The sequence below is a fragment of the Lepidothrix coronata genome, unplaced genomic scaffold (genome assembly GCF_001604755.1).
Source record: "Lepidothrix coronata isolate B3197 unplaced genomic scaffold, Lepidothrix_coronata-1.0 Scaffold178, whole genome shotgun sequence".
Lineage (NCBI taxonomy): Eukaryota > Metazoa > Chordata > Aves > Passeriformes > Pipridae > Lepidothrix > Lepidothrix coronata.
In genome coordinates, this window is record NW_016690358.1 from 1,156,122 (window position 1) to 1,171,148 (window position 15,027).

General features: G+C 50.5%; 1 protein-coding gene across 1 annotated transcript in view; it reads right to left on the bottom strand.

Annotated features, from left to right (window-relative positions):
* The window catches only part of KIAA0141 (KIAA0141 ortholog), a 20,491-nt gene extending 5,725 nt beyond the window's left edge, over window positions 1–14,766 (bottom strand). The window contains exons 1-9 of the mRNA XM_017830377.1: window positions 14,660–14,766; window positions 14,482–14,578; window positions 14,218–14,338; window positions 13,746–13,889; window positions 6,768–6,862; window positions 5,144–5,237; window positions 4,308–4,450; window positions 3,270–3,428; window positions 2,212–2,304 (exon numbers count right to left, since the gene is read on the bottom strand). Coding sequence (XP_017685866.1) covers window positions 2,212–2,304; window positions 3,270–3,428; window positions 4,308–4,450; window positions 5,144–5,237; window positions 6,768–6,862; window positions 13,746–13,889; window positions 14,218–14,338; window positions 14,482–14,578; window positions 14,660–14,766 — 1,053 coding nt within the window. The remainder of the gene's footprint in view (window positions 1–2,211; window positions 2,305–3,269; window positions 3,429–4,307; window positions 4,451–5,143; window positions 5,238–6,767; window positions 6,863–13,745; window positions 13,890–14,217; window positions 14,339–14,481; window positions 14,579–14,659) is intronic.
* Window positions 14,767–15,027: the final 261 nt, after the last annotated feature.

Here is a 15,027-nt window from a genome sequence, read left to right on the forward strand (position 1 = left end):
CAGGGTTCAATCAGAAGTGCTGCACCAACCATCTCTCCCAGGATGAGCACCTCAGACACAAGGCTGCCAGGAGAGGAGATCCCCGAATTAGCACGGCAGAAGGGACTGAGATATCCCTGGAAATGTGGAGGTCAGGCTCAGTTCTCCACAGCACTCTTTAACACGGGTTTGATATTCTGTGGCTGCATGTATGAAATAAGGGAGGATAAAAAGTGGGAACCAAAGCAGAAGAGAGCTCTCTGCAGAGCAGTGTTTGGAAGGACACTTGTCAGAGTTCCCTGCTCGGCTCCAGCACCCAGGAACAACCAGGGAAACACCGAATCCAGGACTTCCTGTGCCCTTCTCTGGAGTTGTACTAAACGGGGCTGTCCTTGTTTCACCCGTACCCAGCATCCTTTTAACCAACTAAACACCGATTCATACTCCAGGGTAGTGGGAAAGGAACACACCCACGGACCCTTCTTGCAGGGGAATGTGTGGGGTTCCACCCCAGGGAGCCCAGGCCCTGGTACATCCACAGCCAGCATCCATTGGGAACCAGAGAGGGGGAAGGGTGGATGGGGTCTGAGAACTGCCATGGCTGTGACCAAAACATGCCAAACACTGATCTCCTGGGGGGTTCCTGACACATTTTGTGTTGCTAAGGGCTTACCAGTAAATGACAATCATCTGTTTAATAATTCAGTGTGATATTGTGCAGCACACACATCTGACTCCAGGCTGGAAGAAAGGAGCCAGTGATGCAGCTTCTGAGAGATCTTTAGCAGATTTAGAACTAAATACTGTGTACCATGATGTCTGAGCTGCTGTGGCTGGTCAGGCCTAGTCCCACCAGTGATCTGACAGTGTCTGCACTCTGAAAAGAGGGTGAAAACCCAAGTGGCAAAGTTTGCAAGTGATGTAATGTTGTTCAGTGTGGTCAAACTTACTATACAGAATTAACTAGAGGAGATCTCACAAGACTAAGAGTAGGCAACAGAGTCACAAAAGAAACAGTATTGCCAAATGCAAAGTAGTGCTTATAGAAAGAAATCTGTGATATCACACTGTGATAGTTCCCTGAGACCATCTAATCACTGCTCAGTGTCAGGCAAAAGGGCAAAGAGTATTAGGAATTATTAGAAGGGAATACAGAACAAAGCAGAGGATCTCATTATGTGAGATCCATGGCATACCTCCATCCTGAGTCCAATTTTAGTCCAAGCATCTTAAAATGGTCAAAGGAGAATTAGAAAAATAGAGAGAAGGCTGACAAGAAAAGTAAAATAGCATAACTGCACGGGGAGACAAACTAAACCAGAGCTGTGCAGCCTGCAAAAGAAATGACTCAGAGAGGACACACTAAAGGGCACCACAACCAGAACTATTAGCCAGCAGAACAGGGAATGGCTATTCATTATTTTCCATTGCACAAAAGCTGTGGGAACTGAAGTTAAAATGAGCAAGTTCTTCAGAAAAAAAACTTGCTCTCACAATGCAGCTGAAAACAAGGGGACAGTGTGGCAGTGCTGTAAGGAAACAGAACTGTGGGATGCAGAAACCTGGCTGCAAGACGTGGGATGGCACACTTGTGCTCCTCTGAGTGCTGCTGAGGGTTCAGGAGCAGTATTGTGCCCACACTGTGGCACTGCCCTTCAGACAAAACAAGCCTGGGTCACTTGGAGAAAGTGGAAGCAAGATAATTGTTGGAGATTTGGACAACATAACCTGTGAGGAGAAACTGCAATAATGGGGGAAGGGTGAAAGGAGAGTCAAGTATTTAAGTATGTTAAAGGTCCCTGAAGAAAAAAATGAATCCAGAAATAGTCCTTTCATCCTCTCTACAGAAGGCAAGAAACAATGGGCCAATTTTGAAGAACAGATTTGAGATGGACACAACGAAGTTCTAAAAATGATGAAGTAATGAAAGATTTTGACTGAAGAGGGTGCAGATGCTCCATAATGGGAAACATGTCCCATTCTGCTGGATGGATACAAGCACTGGTGCTTTAAGAACTCCAACAGGGCTGTCTGTACCTTCATGCTTTGTAGGGTCTGTGCCTGGGGCCTGTTTCCTCTCCCAGATGCACCAAGACTCCCCTCTGTCCTTTCACCCTGTGCAGTAAAATCCTGACACTCACTCCCATTTCCAAGAAGCCCTGGAATCTGCCACCTGTAACCTGAAACAATCCCAAACTGAGGACAATCAGAGTTTACAGAGGGATTACTTACACCACTGTTTGCTGCCAGCAGCAGGTACTTCAGACCCCTCTTTTCCTGGGGCTGCAGCCCCCTCATGTAGAACACTCCAAGATAAGCCTGTGCCTACAACAAAACCACACAGGGCACAGATCAGCCAGCTTTTTTCCCCTTAATTACTCCAGTTCCATTGCTGATTTTGCAAGTTGCTCAAATGCTGTGGCAAGACAAGTGTCCCAAGGACCCTGCTTGCTGCAGAGCCTGTTGGGAGAAGGAGGGCTGTCCTAGGAAAAATCAGCCTGACATGGTAAACACACAAAGAAATCCCATTTATCTATCAAGTCCACCACACACGCAGTTCTCATCACCATCCCAACACTGTAAAAGCCAGAACATCCTTTCAAACTGCACTGTGGGAGGCAGAGCCAGGGAATGGCTCCGACTCGTGAGCTGTCCATGAGATCCAGCAGATGCACTTCCTGGAACAGGGTGGCACAGGAGGCACAGGCACTGCCAGCATGACTGGCACTCCCAGCAGAAGATGGCACATGGGCCTAAATGCATCTCCTGGAGAGAGGGAAAGGAGGGCAGGGTACACAGATCCACAGGGATGAGTCACTGCCAAAGTCACAGCTACAAAATGAGGATCTGTTCTCACTTCAAGCATTTCGTGGAAGTTCCTCCAGCAAAGCAACACTTGGAATTGAGAGGAGATGGAACACTGAGCTATGTTTTCAACTGTAGGTCAGTTCTCTTAAGCCAGGGCTCTGAGCTAAGAGCCACATTAAAAACAGACACTCAGTGTGCTGATACAGCTGGTTCCCAGCTCCCATGTGCAGGCAGGGCTGTCTCCCAGACACTGTCAGGAATATAAATATATAATCAGAGAATCATAGAATGGTTTGGGTTAGATGAGATCTTAGAGATCACCTAGTTCCAGCCCCCCTGCTGTGAGCAGGGATAAACATGTTGGAAGAATTTTGCTTCTAGTCCCACAAACGATACTTTCTAGGATGTCCTGTGGCTCAAGTCCTTCAGTCAGGGTTCTCTGCTGGCTCTCTCCTGTGACCCCCCAGGCTGCAGACACTGACCTCTATGATCCCAGCCGTTGCTGCTCCCTCCAGGAACGTCAGGGCCCTCTGGAGCCTGTCCCACTGCTGGCCAGGGCTGTGCTGCAGGAGGTACCTCCCGTAACGGTACTGGGCCATGGGGTGGCAGCTGCTGGCAGCATGGCAGTAATAAAGAGCTGCCTGCAGAGAGAGAAACCCACCCGTGTGAGCCAGGTAATAGATGCCCTGGAACATGATGTGACCCCTCTCTGGACAGGTCAAGCTTAACCCCTGTTTAGATCCATCACAAGCTGCACATGGTTCCCCCCACAGCTCTCCCACTCTTCCCTGCTGAGGAACAGCAGCTTGGTTAAACCAGACAGGGGGCTGTGACTGCCCCAGAGCCCTGGAACCACCCTGCCTGCTCTACTCAAACCTCCCCAACTTGAAAGGGGTGGCACTGGGCCAACAATTACTCAAAAGAAGCTGCTTCTGCAGCTCTTCCCAGCTCCAGCAGCTGCTAGCTGCAGCCAGCCTGCACTAGGTGGCAGGCTGTAGTTACCATTCCCAAACTGGAGATTTAGGAAGCCCTCGGATGTGCAGTGGTGTCTTAAATACAGTAACATGACAGGTTTCTCCTTGGTGCCCTCCTGGGTGCTGGTGGCACAGCCTGTGCACCTGGAGAAGCCCTCAGAAGCTGTGGGAAAGGGGATCTCAGAGCACATCCCTGAGGGGATTGATGGCACTGAAGCCAGCTCTGCAAACCCACAATTTATATTATTTCCAGCAGTTTCTACGAAGTCTTCAGAGCCCGGGCACTGGAACAGGCTCCCCAGAGCAGTGGGCACAGCCCCAGGGCTGAGAGCTCAAGGAGTGTTTGGACAACGCTCTCAGGGCCAGGGTGGGATTGCTGGGGTGTCCGTGCAGGGCCAGGGGTTGGACTTGATCCTTGTGGGGTTCCTTCCAGCTCAGGATATTCCATGACTGTCGCACCCATTCAAAGGAAAAAGCTCCTGAGCACCCAACAGAGACCACTCCTGATCTGTGCTGCACACACACAACCCCACAAGCCATGGATACCTTTTCCAGGTCTTTTTCCGTGCCTCTGCCATGCTCATAGCACAGGCCCACGTTGAACTGGGCTTTGCTGTAGCCTCGATCAGCAGCCAGTTTGAAGCAGGTGAAGCCTGTCCTGCAGTGCCCTGCCCTCATGCTCTCGATGCCTGAGGAGAACACAACGTCACAACAGGGCAAACGCAACGGCCACAACTCAGCCCCGAAGGCAGCAACCTCCCCCTCAGCCACTGAGCCTTCCCTGGCTCGTGCCAAGGGCTCTGGGCCACTTCCAGCTGGCTCAAGAACCCTCACTCCACAGTTTCCACAAGAAAAACAGCAACACTGCATTTTAGGGATTTTTCCAGCCTCGTTCCAAAGAGGGATCACGGGCTAACACAGTGTATGGCTCACAGTGCTCGTCAGGGCTGCAACTAGTGCTGTATACAGGGACAGGGACTTAGATCACTGCATCTCCCCTCAGCCTTTCTTAGAGTTGCAATTCTGCAATTGCTTTTTCAGCTTGCCAGAAAGACCATGAGCTCATACAATAAAAAAAGGATACAAGGATGTGACATCTTGTGTTGCAAAAAAGACAGAGATGGCTTAATTTCCCACTACAGATGTCAGGACAAGAATGCAGGCTTCAACCAAGCCTGGACTGAAATATGCTGATATAAATCTGGTGGCAGGATGGGACATAGGGCAGTAAATCTCTAGGAGCACAGTTAAAATTGCTGAAAGGAGGCTTCAGCTTGGGTATATGCCATCTCTGCCTTCACACAAGACCTGCAATGCTTTGGAGGTCCTCCAAAATGAGAAACCTGTGGTTTAAGGGCAAAACAAACCCAAGTCCACATTACCGAGGATATTCAAGGCAATGGAAATATCAATCCGGAAAATCTGCTGCAATTGGAAAGCGGCTTCCTCTAAATGCCCTCGCTGAGCTGGGTCACCCTGAGGAGTCAAAGAAGAGGGCTGTTAAGGCAGCAAAATCATATCAACTCTACTGGAGATTCTTGCTTGGAAACAGAGCAGTGAGAGCCGTTTGTGCTGTATTACAGTTACCAGGGGGGTGATGTCATCTGGTGTCATGTGTCCACAAAAGACATCTCCCCGTCCTACACAGCCATCTACCTAGGGAAGCTGTATGGACACTGCTCACCTCCCCTCTGGCCAGGGAGCTTGGTGCAGCCTCGTGGACATCATCAGATCTTTCAGAATTCAGCAAATACCTGATACTACTTATTGCAGTCTGCAGCTTCCTCATGAGGGGCAGCTCCGATCTCTGCTCTGTGTGAGCAGGGATAGGATAGAGGGAACAGCTGGAGCTGTGCCAGGGCAGGATCAGGTTGGATCTCAGGCAAAGGTTCTTCCCCCAGAGGCTGGTTGGGCACTGACCAGGCTCCCCAGGGCAATGGGCACAGCCCCAAGGCTGCCAGAGCTCCAGGAGGGTTTGGACAGTGCTCTCAGGGACAGGGTGGGATTGTTGGGGTGTCTGTGCAGGGCCAGGTTTTGGACTCCATGATCCTTGCAGATCCCTTCCAACTCAGGACATTTATTCTGTGATTCTGTGATAACTTCCCCCTCCAAAATTAACCTTACCCCTTGTTCCCTCTCCCACACCATGCCCACAGCACAGTCCCTGCCAACACACACTCACATATCTGCCCGTGCTTTCCCCAGTTCCCGCCGAGCCCAGCCCTCCCGAACACTGCACAGGGATGAAACCCTGCCCAGCACAACGAACAGCGCGTTTCCCTCCCGCACGGCCCCGGGGGGCGGGAGGAGGCTCAGCCGGGCCCGTGGGTGGGCGTGCCGGGGGCGGGGCTGGGGGGCGGGGCCGACGGAGCGCGCGGGAAAAGTTGGCGCGCCGTGCCGGCACGCGCCGTGCGCTCCCGCCATCTCCGCCCCCCGCGCGCTTCGGCCCCGCGCGCGTGCAGGCGCCCTTCTCCCCCCCCCCGCCGCCATGTTGCCCAGACCGCGTCTTCCCCCCCGCCGCTTTTTTCCCCCTCCCGCCGTGCTCCTCCTTGTCGGGGATTTCGAATTGGAATTTTTATATTTTCGTGGTGATTCTTGGAGATTTTCATTGGAGCTCATCAACTGATGCTGTAGCACCATCAGAATCGATCTCCAGGCGATTGATGCCTCAGCAGCAGTTCTGTCTCCCCTCTCTTTCGCTCTCCAGATACTGTATCCAATTTTCTCCCAGTCTTTTAGAGACATGCTGTTGGAGACTGCTTCCCCTCCCTTTTCAAGGCATTTAGCGAGGGCTTTTGCAGATTTTTTGTCAAGGGGTGTCCGTTTTCCAAAATAAAGTCTTTAAGCTTGCGGTACACGAATTTTTGAGAGGTAGATAGTGAGAGGCCCATATTTTTGGAGTTACTTAGGCTTCTGTTAGTCTGTAGTTTGTGGGGTTTTTTTGTTTTTTTTTTTTTTAATTTTGTGAGGCTGGGAGATGGGATTAGGGGTTTTCCCGGTGCTCACCTTTTCTTGGTGCGGTGGCCGCCTTGCCGTGACTCCGGAGTTCAGCCGGGAAGGACCAGCGGGACGAAAACGCCTCTCTCCGCGTCCTCTGAGCCCTGGTGGCGTGTGGGAGGTGTTTTAAGATAAAAACCTCTACCTTCGCCCCACGTCGGGAGCCATATGCCGCGGTCCGAAAGGGGGAAGGGGGACGGAGCTGCTACACAGCAAGGATCACAAAGACCAAGAGGAGCTGCAGGTAGAATCCGGAGGGAAAGGGATGGGGGCTGTCTCCTGCCGCAGCTTCTGCAGCCCATCGGCGGAGAAACAGAAGAGCAGGGAGGTGAGCCGGCCGGGACGTGCCCGGAAGATACAAATTCTGGGGGAACACACAACGTGTACGTGCACAACAACTATAAAGTCCGAATCATAAAGTCCGTTCAATCGCTGTACATAATTTTCCATTTCCGGAATCGTTCCCATTCCGATTCCTGGTCCTCGACACCACAGGAATCCAGCCCTGTGCCTGCAGCTGGTTACAGAGCTCCTCCGGAAAGGCCCTGGCTTTGGTTTGAAGACACCAAAAGGTTGAGGATCTCCCCTTTCTTCTAAAAGTGTGTTCCACTAACTTGCAATTGCTGCTTCAAACCTCTGTGCTTCCTTTCAAATTAAAATACAACTGGTTTCTGCTCCCAGGCACTGACTCTTCTAGGTTTTTTTCTCCTCTTTACTAAAAAGCCAATTCCTCCTTTTGAAAGCCCTGACACGACTAATCAACCCCTCTTGATTCCTGTCTGTGATTCTAAACAGTCTGTGCAGTTCATGTCTTTTAACTGCAGTACTTTTCTGCCAGAGTTGATTAATTTTATGACTTTCTGCCACTATTCCTGAATTTTGAGCATTGTTACTGAAGTACAGACCCTCTTACTAGTGTCACAGGGGGACATGCAAATTCCTAGCTGCCTGGTTTGCACGGATCAGAACTGTGCTCCAATTCCCACTGGAACCCCATTGTGATGCCCAGGGCATCTCAGCTGAGGTTCCTGCCTCCCTACCTCCTTTCCCAGGTAATTTCTTCCCAGGGGATGCAGGGGATGATCAGACACGTTATCTGGCTGCATCAGATGCAGGCTCTGGTTATCACCCCCTATCCCCCCAGCTCAGGGCTCTATCAGTTCAGATACACTGGTACAACCTCGTGTCCAGCCACTGTCTGCCCAGTTTCAATCAGAATTATCTAACAGAGGCATCTCCAGCACAAGCTAAGCCACCTTGCTGGGCACAGAATTGTGCTGGCAGTGATTACACAGGCATTTACTCCAGCTCCTCTAAGAGGACAGTGACCTCCACACAGAGCTCGGGCAAGGCCAAGTATTTTTAACCTGAATCCCCAACCCCCCCTGGATCCCACTGGACATTTAACACCAGGTGCTGGACCCTGGATCACTCTGAGCCAGAGCTGTTCACACGAGCTGTGCCCTCCCCACATCCTCCTGTCCCCTCTCAAGCTGTGCAGCTGCAGAGCAGGGAGCCAACACAAGCAAAAAAAAAATGTCCTTTTAGGGCCTGATTCCTTAATTCCTGGCACTATTTGGCTACTCAAGCACTTGTGCCAGCACAGCAGCAGGAATGAGGGGTGCAAGAGGCAGGATTGCTCCTTGCAGTACCTGGACCATGTCACAATGTGCAGGAAGCCGTGGCCTCTGTGCCAGCTGCAGCCTCATTATTCTCAGACAAACAATTCCCCTCTGGCTGTATTAAAATGTATTTTATCTGAACAAGCCCCACTCACCCAACAGGCAACACTGCTCTGGCAAACACGATTTCTATGCATCATTCCACCAAAAGTAGCATAATCTGTGAATTTATTAGTTGTGCTTTCCATTTATTTTCAGATCAGGCACCAAATTATCTGATCTTCCTCACTGCAAGGCTCTATCTCTTGTGCAGGTATCTCCCTCGTGATGTAATTTGGGTTTTTGCCACATATACAACTGCAAATCCCATGGAAAAAAAGTCTGTTTAAGAATTCTCCCAGTACTTGTTTAAACAACATTAGTACCTCCTTGCTTTTAGGAAACCTTACATTTTGCATAGATATCTTCTCCTAAATCAGAGGAAAGCATGCTGTAATTTGGACAAACCATTAAACCATGAAAAATAAACAGCCACTAATTCTGAATTCTGTCAGCTTGCAGAACCACCTTGTTCCTCTCTCCCACTGGAAACCCCTCCTCACTCAAACCCCAGTGATCTCCCCAGAGCAGGGTAACCCCTCCCAGAGAGCATTTGGAAGAAAACACAGGAACCAACTGATCCTGACACCCAGCCCCATCTCCTGAAGGATCCCAGACTGGTTTGGGTTGGAAGGGACTTGAAAGATCATCTCGTTCCACCCCTGCCATGGGCAGGGACACCTTCCAATCCCAGGTTGCTCCAAACCCCGTCCAACGTGTCCTCGGACACTTCCAGGGCTGGGGCAGCCACAGCTTCTCTGGGCAACCTGTGCCTGAATTCCCTCAGAACTCACCTCTGAGGCTGGGCAAGCCTCAAATCAAAACTCTTCAAGAACACCCCCAGCAGCAAAGAATCCCTTCAGCAGAATGAGACAACCAGCTGAAATTAAACTTCAACCTGGCATTAGTTAATACAAGTTCACCCAACTGTTTCTTATTTCTCAAGCTTCCAGCAGAACTTCCCAGCCCTTGAACAAACCCACTGCTATACTGCTCACACAGGACCACGTCAAATTATTCTGCAGGTCGGAGGTGCAAAAGCTGGGAATTCCACAGCTGGGATTTTCTGTGCAATTTGATCTCTACTTCTACACACATATGCTATGATGTAACATGACTACACATCCTGTTTTTAGTGTTCTGGATGCCCTACGCTCACATATTCAGCAGTTAATAAATATTTTTGTCTTTCCCCACTGTTCATCCTGGACTAATGAAATGTTGCTCACATCTAGCTCCAAATGAGGAATTAATAATCTTCTCAGAGACAGTTCTAGATTGCTCATCCCAAAACATCCAAAGCCTTCATGAGAATGAAGTCACAACAAGAGCTGGACAAAATCCAGCATTTCTGCCTCATGGAAAATTTCAGTGTTTCCAATTGGTTTCATTGTGCTTTGAAATGAAAACACACTTTTGCAATGTCTGTAATCTCAGAATTGAAATAACGAATTTTACAGTTCTGCCAGGGGTAAAATACAACTCCCCAGGGCAGCATTCAGCTGCTGTAACACTGAGACTGGCTGTAATCACCTGCTTGCTCACTCTGTGCCTTTAACTTCCAGCAAAAAGGCTTCAAGTGAGGCAGGAATTGCATGAAAAAAAAGGATGTAAACATACAGCTGAGGACTTGCTGATAGCAATAGCCAGAGTGTTATTTAAAGCAACTTTTAAGTTAATTTCCCAAAGTTTTCTTTTAAAACACGCTGAAGCAATAAATCCTATGGTATTTTGTTACATTAAAACTGGAATGGCTCATCTGCAATGCTGGAATGTTGGGATCCATCCCCCAGATCTTTGCTCCTGGAGGTAGTGACAGATTGTCTCTGTACATGGAGAGCAGCACCAGCCGGTCTGGAAACGAACTGAAACCCTGAGAGAAAGGGGAAGGACATGGAATTCTCTGCAGAAGATCCTTTACCATTGCTGGCAACAGCAAACTGGGGCAGGGAAGGTACATTCTGCTCCACTGAGAGTTCTGGGGTCTGTTCTCTCATGGCAAGGCTTTGCCACCAGATTCCTCTGCGTCATCTGCCAGGCGTCTGTCCTTCCCCTCCTTCTGCTCCCCCCAGCTTCCTGCCACACTCTGGCTTTGCCAGCCTCATCCTCTTTCAGGAGCTAAACACCAAGAAAAAGAAAATCCTATACCTTGGGTAGGTTTTCCTGTAGAAAGCAAAACATATTCTGAGAGAAAGGGATCGCTAAGCTTTGCTTTGCATGAAAAGATTCACAGGACTTCTCACATGACAAAACTATGCAATTTTTCAGGCTCTTCAGTGCAAATTACCAAATCTCTTCACCCTGACTTCTCTCAATAAATTCCCACAAAATGGGTGCACAGCATAATGTGCAATGGAACCTGAGGACTTACGTATTGAGCAAAATCAAATTATTTCTGACATATATTATCTCTGACAACTGACAGTTGGAGCTGCTTGGGCAGACAGGGTAAGGAACAGGGATTATAAAGTCACGCTCTCCCTGGCAGAACTTTCCAGCAATCAGCTGTTCTGTGATCTGAGCAGGAGGTTTGGCTGGACCAATTAAGTCTAATTTGAAGGTGCAATTTTACCTAATCACTTCTTGGAACCCACTTGCATTTTGGCCTGTAGCAATGACTTCCACAATTTACCTGTGCACTGGCCGAGCACCTACTGCCTTTTGCTTTTTTCCAGACTTGCTAGCTGTCCACTTCTGTGCTGCTATTACTGTGTGGATTATGAAAAATATTGTTCCTATTCACTTTCTCTCAACAATTCTAGTTTCACAGAGCACCAGCAAACACAGCCTTTGCCACTTCTTTTTTTTAAGCTGAAGAGTCAGTCTCTATTTGGATGTAATTGTCTCCTTGTCACTCTTTTCTCTGCCAATTTTGTCCCTGTTTTTCAGTGTCTTTTCCTTAAGTGTTCAAGACGTGGCTGCATCACACAAACCCACGACACTGCCTTGTCCTCAGCTCCTTCCTTTACCATAATTAACATTTAATTGGCCTCACTGCTGCCGAGCACTGACTTAACCTTATCAAAAGCACATCCACAGTGACTTTAAATGTTCCCTCTGCAACACAATTATTAATTTGACACTCCTCATTCTGCACGTGTATTTACAGGCACACTCCCCTGTGTACACTCATTTAATCCCCCTTGGGATTACCCTGGGTTTAGTTCTAGTGCAGTCTTTTGCTGTGACTTTCACATTTGACTGTGCTGAATAATTCTGTACCAGTTGCTGCTTCTGTCGCCTCACTTGTCACCTCCTTTTTCCAAATCACTGCTGACTGTGCTGAACAGAACAGGTTTCAACAAAGGACTGTGGGGAATCCACCAGGAACAGCTCTGCATGGTGAAAACTATTCCTTGTGCTTTTAGGAGTTACAAGCTCAAGAGCAGCCCCTCTGTGTTCCCTCACATCAGCTTGAATTCTCCAGGTAGTTTTGGTTTAGGTCCTGTCTGAAAGATTTTCAGAAAGCTAAAAGCTGGATAATCTTGCTCCACATGCCTGTTGACTTCTCCAAAGAACTCTTAATAGATTTACAACTCTCTTAAGTCTCTGCAGTGGAGCAAGTTGGCCTGAGAAATGGCTTCCTAAATCCTTCCAAAACCTTTGATTCAGCACATCATAGGTATCTATCTCATCCTGGTACCTGACACCTCTACTCCCTATCAGATTTTCCATCAAATTAGAATTACCTTTTCTGCAGTTCTGTAGCTCTAACAAACACACACCCACCTCTTTTTAAAAGCCTGAGTCCAATCTGTCAGTGCTTATTCCTCTGCTCATGGAGCAGATTTGAGCACAGGATTACAGATCATCGTTGGAGGCTCAGCCATTTCACAGCTTCTGAAGAACATCTGAACAAAGACCACGTGGCCTCAGTGACTTGTCACTGTTCAATTTATCAGTTTGCCTAAAAGCTCTTCCTATTGACTCTCAGCAGGAAACTGTTTGTCAGACACACATTCACCCTGGAATGTTCAGCTGTGCCAAGTGAAGGCATTGCTGTCTCCACTCCTTCCCACCACCCCTCCCAGAGGTCCATGTCCAGTCACCTGGCAGTGTCCGAGTGCTTCTTAATCTGCTCCAGGAAAAAGCAGATGGGTTAAACAGCCTAATTGGCAGTTTAGGTAAATTAACCTGGCTGTTTTCCTGGAGTTAATTAGGAAACATGGAAACAAAATGCTCCATTTGCCGACTGATGGGAATGGTAACCTCTGGCAGGTGAAAGGTTTGATAAGCAGAGATGGGCAAGAGCTTAAATGAGCACAGAAGAAAGCCAAAATTCTGAAAGAAAACAAAAAAATGGGGAACACCTCTGACCTTTTCTGCAGCACCTTCATAATTTAAATTCCTCCCTGTGAGGGTGGGGAGGCCCTGGCACAGGTTGCCCAGGGAAGCTGTGGCTGCCCCTGGAAGTGTCCAAGGCCAGGCTGGACGGGGCTTGGAGCAACCTGGGCTGGTGGAAGGTGTCCCTGCCATGGCAGGGGGATGGAATGAGATGAGCTTTGAGGTCCCTTCCAACCCAAACCCTTCTGTGATTCTATGATTTAGCCAACATTCCTGGCTGGTTTTCTTACGTGCCTCTTCTACACCACGATCATATGTTGTCCCCGTTTTTACCTGCTCCAGCAGGCTTCCTGCTTCTAACAACTTTCCTGAGGCCATCATTAGTATTTATATATCTAGTGAGTAGCCCTGCTGTAGGTCTCATCTGATCTCCCTTGGTGTGACTTTGAATTTCCTATGTAGGACACACTTCAATTTTGTTGGAGTATATCTTTCTATTTTTATAAAACTCATTTTAATAATGTCTTTGATACCTCCTTCCACTGTCTTATCTACAGCATAAGTGCTCAGAGATACATCCTCATCTTGCAGGAAGGAAATAATTCCTTTAGTTTCACACCATGTACACAAGTCTCCCAGATCAGTGGTGCAGTATCCTCCTGAATCCTTCTGGCTCCAGACATCTGTCCACAATAATAAAAGGACAGAACTGGAGCTATAATCAGGCCACTAAGGCAGAGCAGTGTAGGTAAGGTGTTGTCACCTGCAGCTACAGCACAGGCTTGTCACTGCCTTCAGGAGAACTTTTTCCTCCTGTCTCTGGACTCCTGATTCATCTCTCTGAAATTCTGTGTTCCCACTCTCACCTACCTTCTCAAGGGTCAATAAGTGGCGACACACTCCTTGGCTTCAAGCTTTGCCTTGGGGAAACTCCAAAGTCCTCCTGCCACAAGTACCCTGCCCTGCAGCACATTGCACATACCTACTTCTGCCCAGGGCTGGCTCTCTTCTTGCCCTGAGGGGATGCCTGAGGATGAATTCTCTGCTGTGGCCTCTGGAATTGCTTTCTGCAGGAACTGGGACCCCAACTGCTCACTGGGACAGCTGGTTGAGGCTTCAGTCACCACTGTAACACAGAGCACAGAAACTGTCTGCTTTAGGCGACAACACCGGATCTACTTAGTGTCCTTCTCACAGCCAAGAAGGAGGAGAGTTCATGGAGAGGAATTCAGGGCGGAAAACAAAGGTAAGGGATTAACAAAAGGATAAACAAAGTGGGATTGCATCAAATCGTTAAGAAGCAGAGGTTCCCCCGACAGATACCAGTTCTCACTCCTCCCAGAGAGCCTGAAATCTGTCAGCCTCTCCCAGCTCCCTCTGAGCCTTAGTTAACACACCACGAGGCACAAACCCTACCCGGCTGCCTCCCACGACCCCCCCGGGCCGGAGCTGACCTGTGTGCTGGGGGGGCAGCGGGGACAGCCAGGGACACCTCCGCTCCCTCCGGGCGTCCGGCAGCGACCTCAGCCACGCCACCTGCCTGACGAGCTGCAGGAGCAGCGCGCCCAGCGCTCCCTGCACAGAACCACACACAGAATCACGGAAAACAGCCCCGATCCCTCTTCCCGGCCCGCTCCCACCCAGCCCCTCGTTCCCGGCTCTGTTTCGGGGCTCCCACCCCCGGGGTGTCCCCGGCAGGGCCAGGGCGCGCTCCTCACCCAGGTGACAGCCTCCAGCACGGAGTAGCGGGGCACCAGGCGGGGCAGCGGCTGCCGCCTCTCTCCTCGCTCCGGGCCATCCTCACACGCGGGCGCCCTGGAACAACCACAAACACGGGCCCCGTGAGGCCGGGCCGCGGCGCGGGGCCCCCCAGCCGCGGGCAGGGCGCGCACTCACCGCTCGGGGCTGTGCCCGCGGCCCTGGCCCAGCCCGGGGGCGCAGGCGGGCCGGGCGGGGGTCGGCCCGCAGCGGCCCCAGCTTCGGCCCAGCAGCAGCCGCCACATCGCGCCCGCCGCCCCGCCGAGGGCATAAAGACCGGGGAGCGACCGGGGGGACGGCGCGGGGGGCTACGGGGAGCGCGGGGGCCGCGCGGGGCCGAGCGGCGGGTGAGGGCGGCGGGACCGCGGCAGGGCCCCGGGCGGCGGGCGGGCACAGAGCGGGGCCAGAGCGGCCCCGCCGCCATGGCGGGCACACAGCGCCCCCCGCCCCCGGGAGGCCCGCGCTGAGGGGCCGTGAGGGCGCGGCCGGAGCGGGCCCTGAGGGCG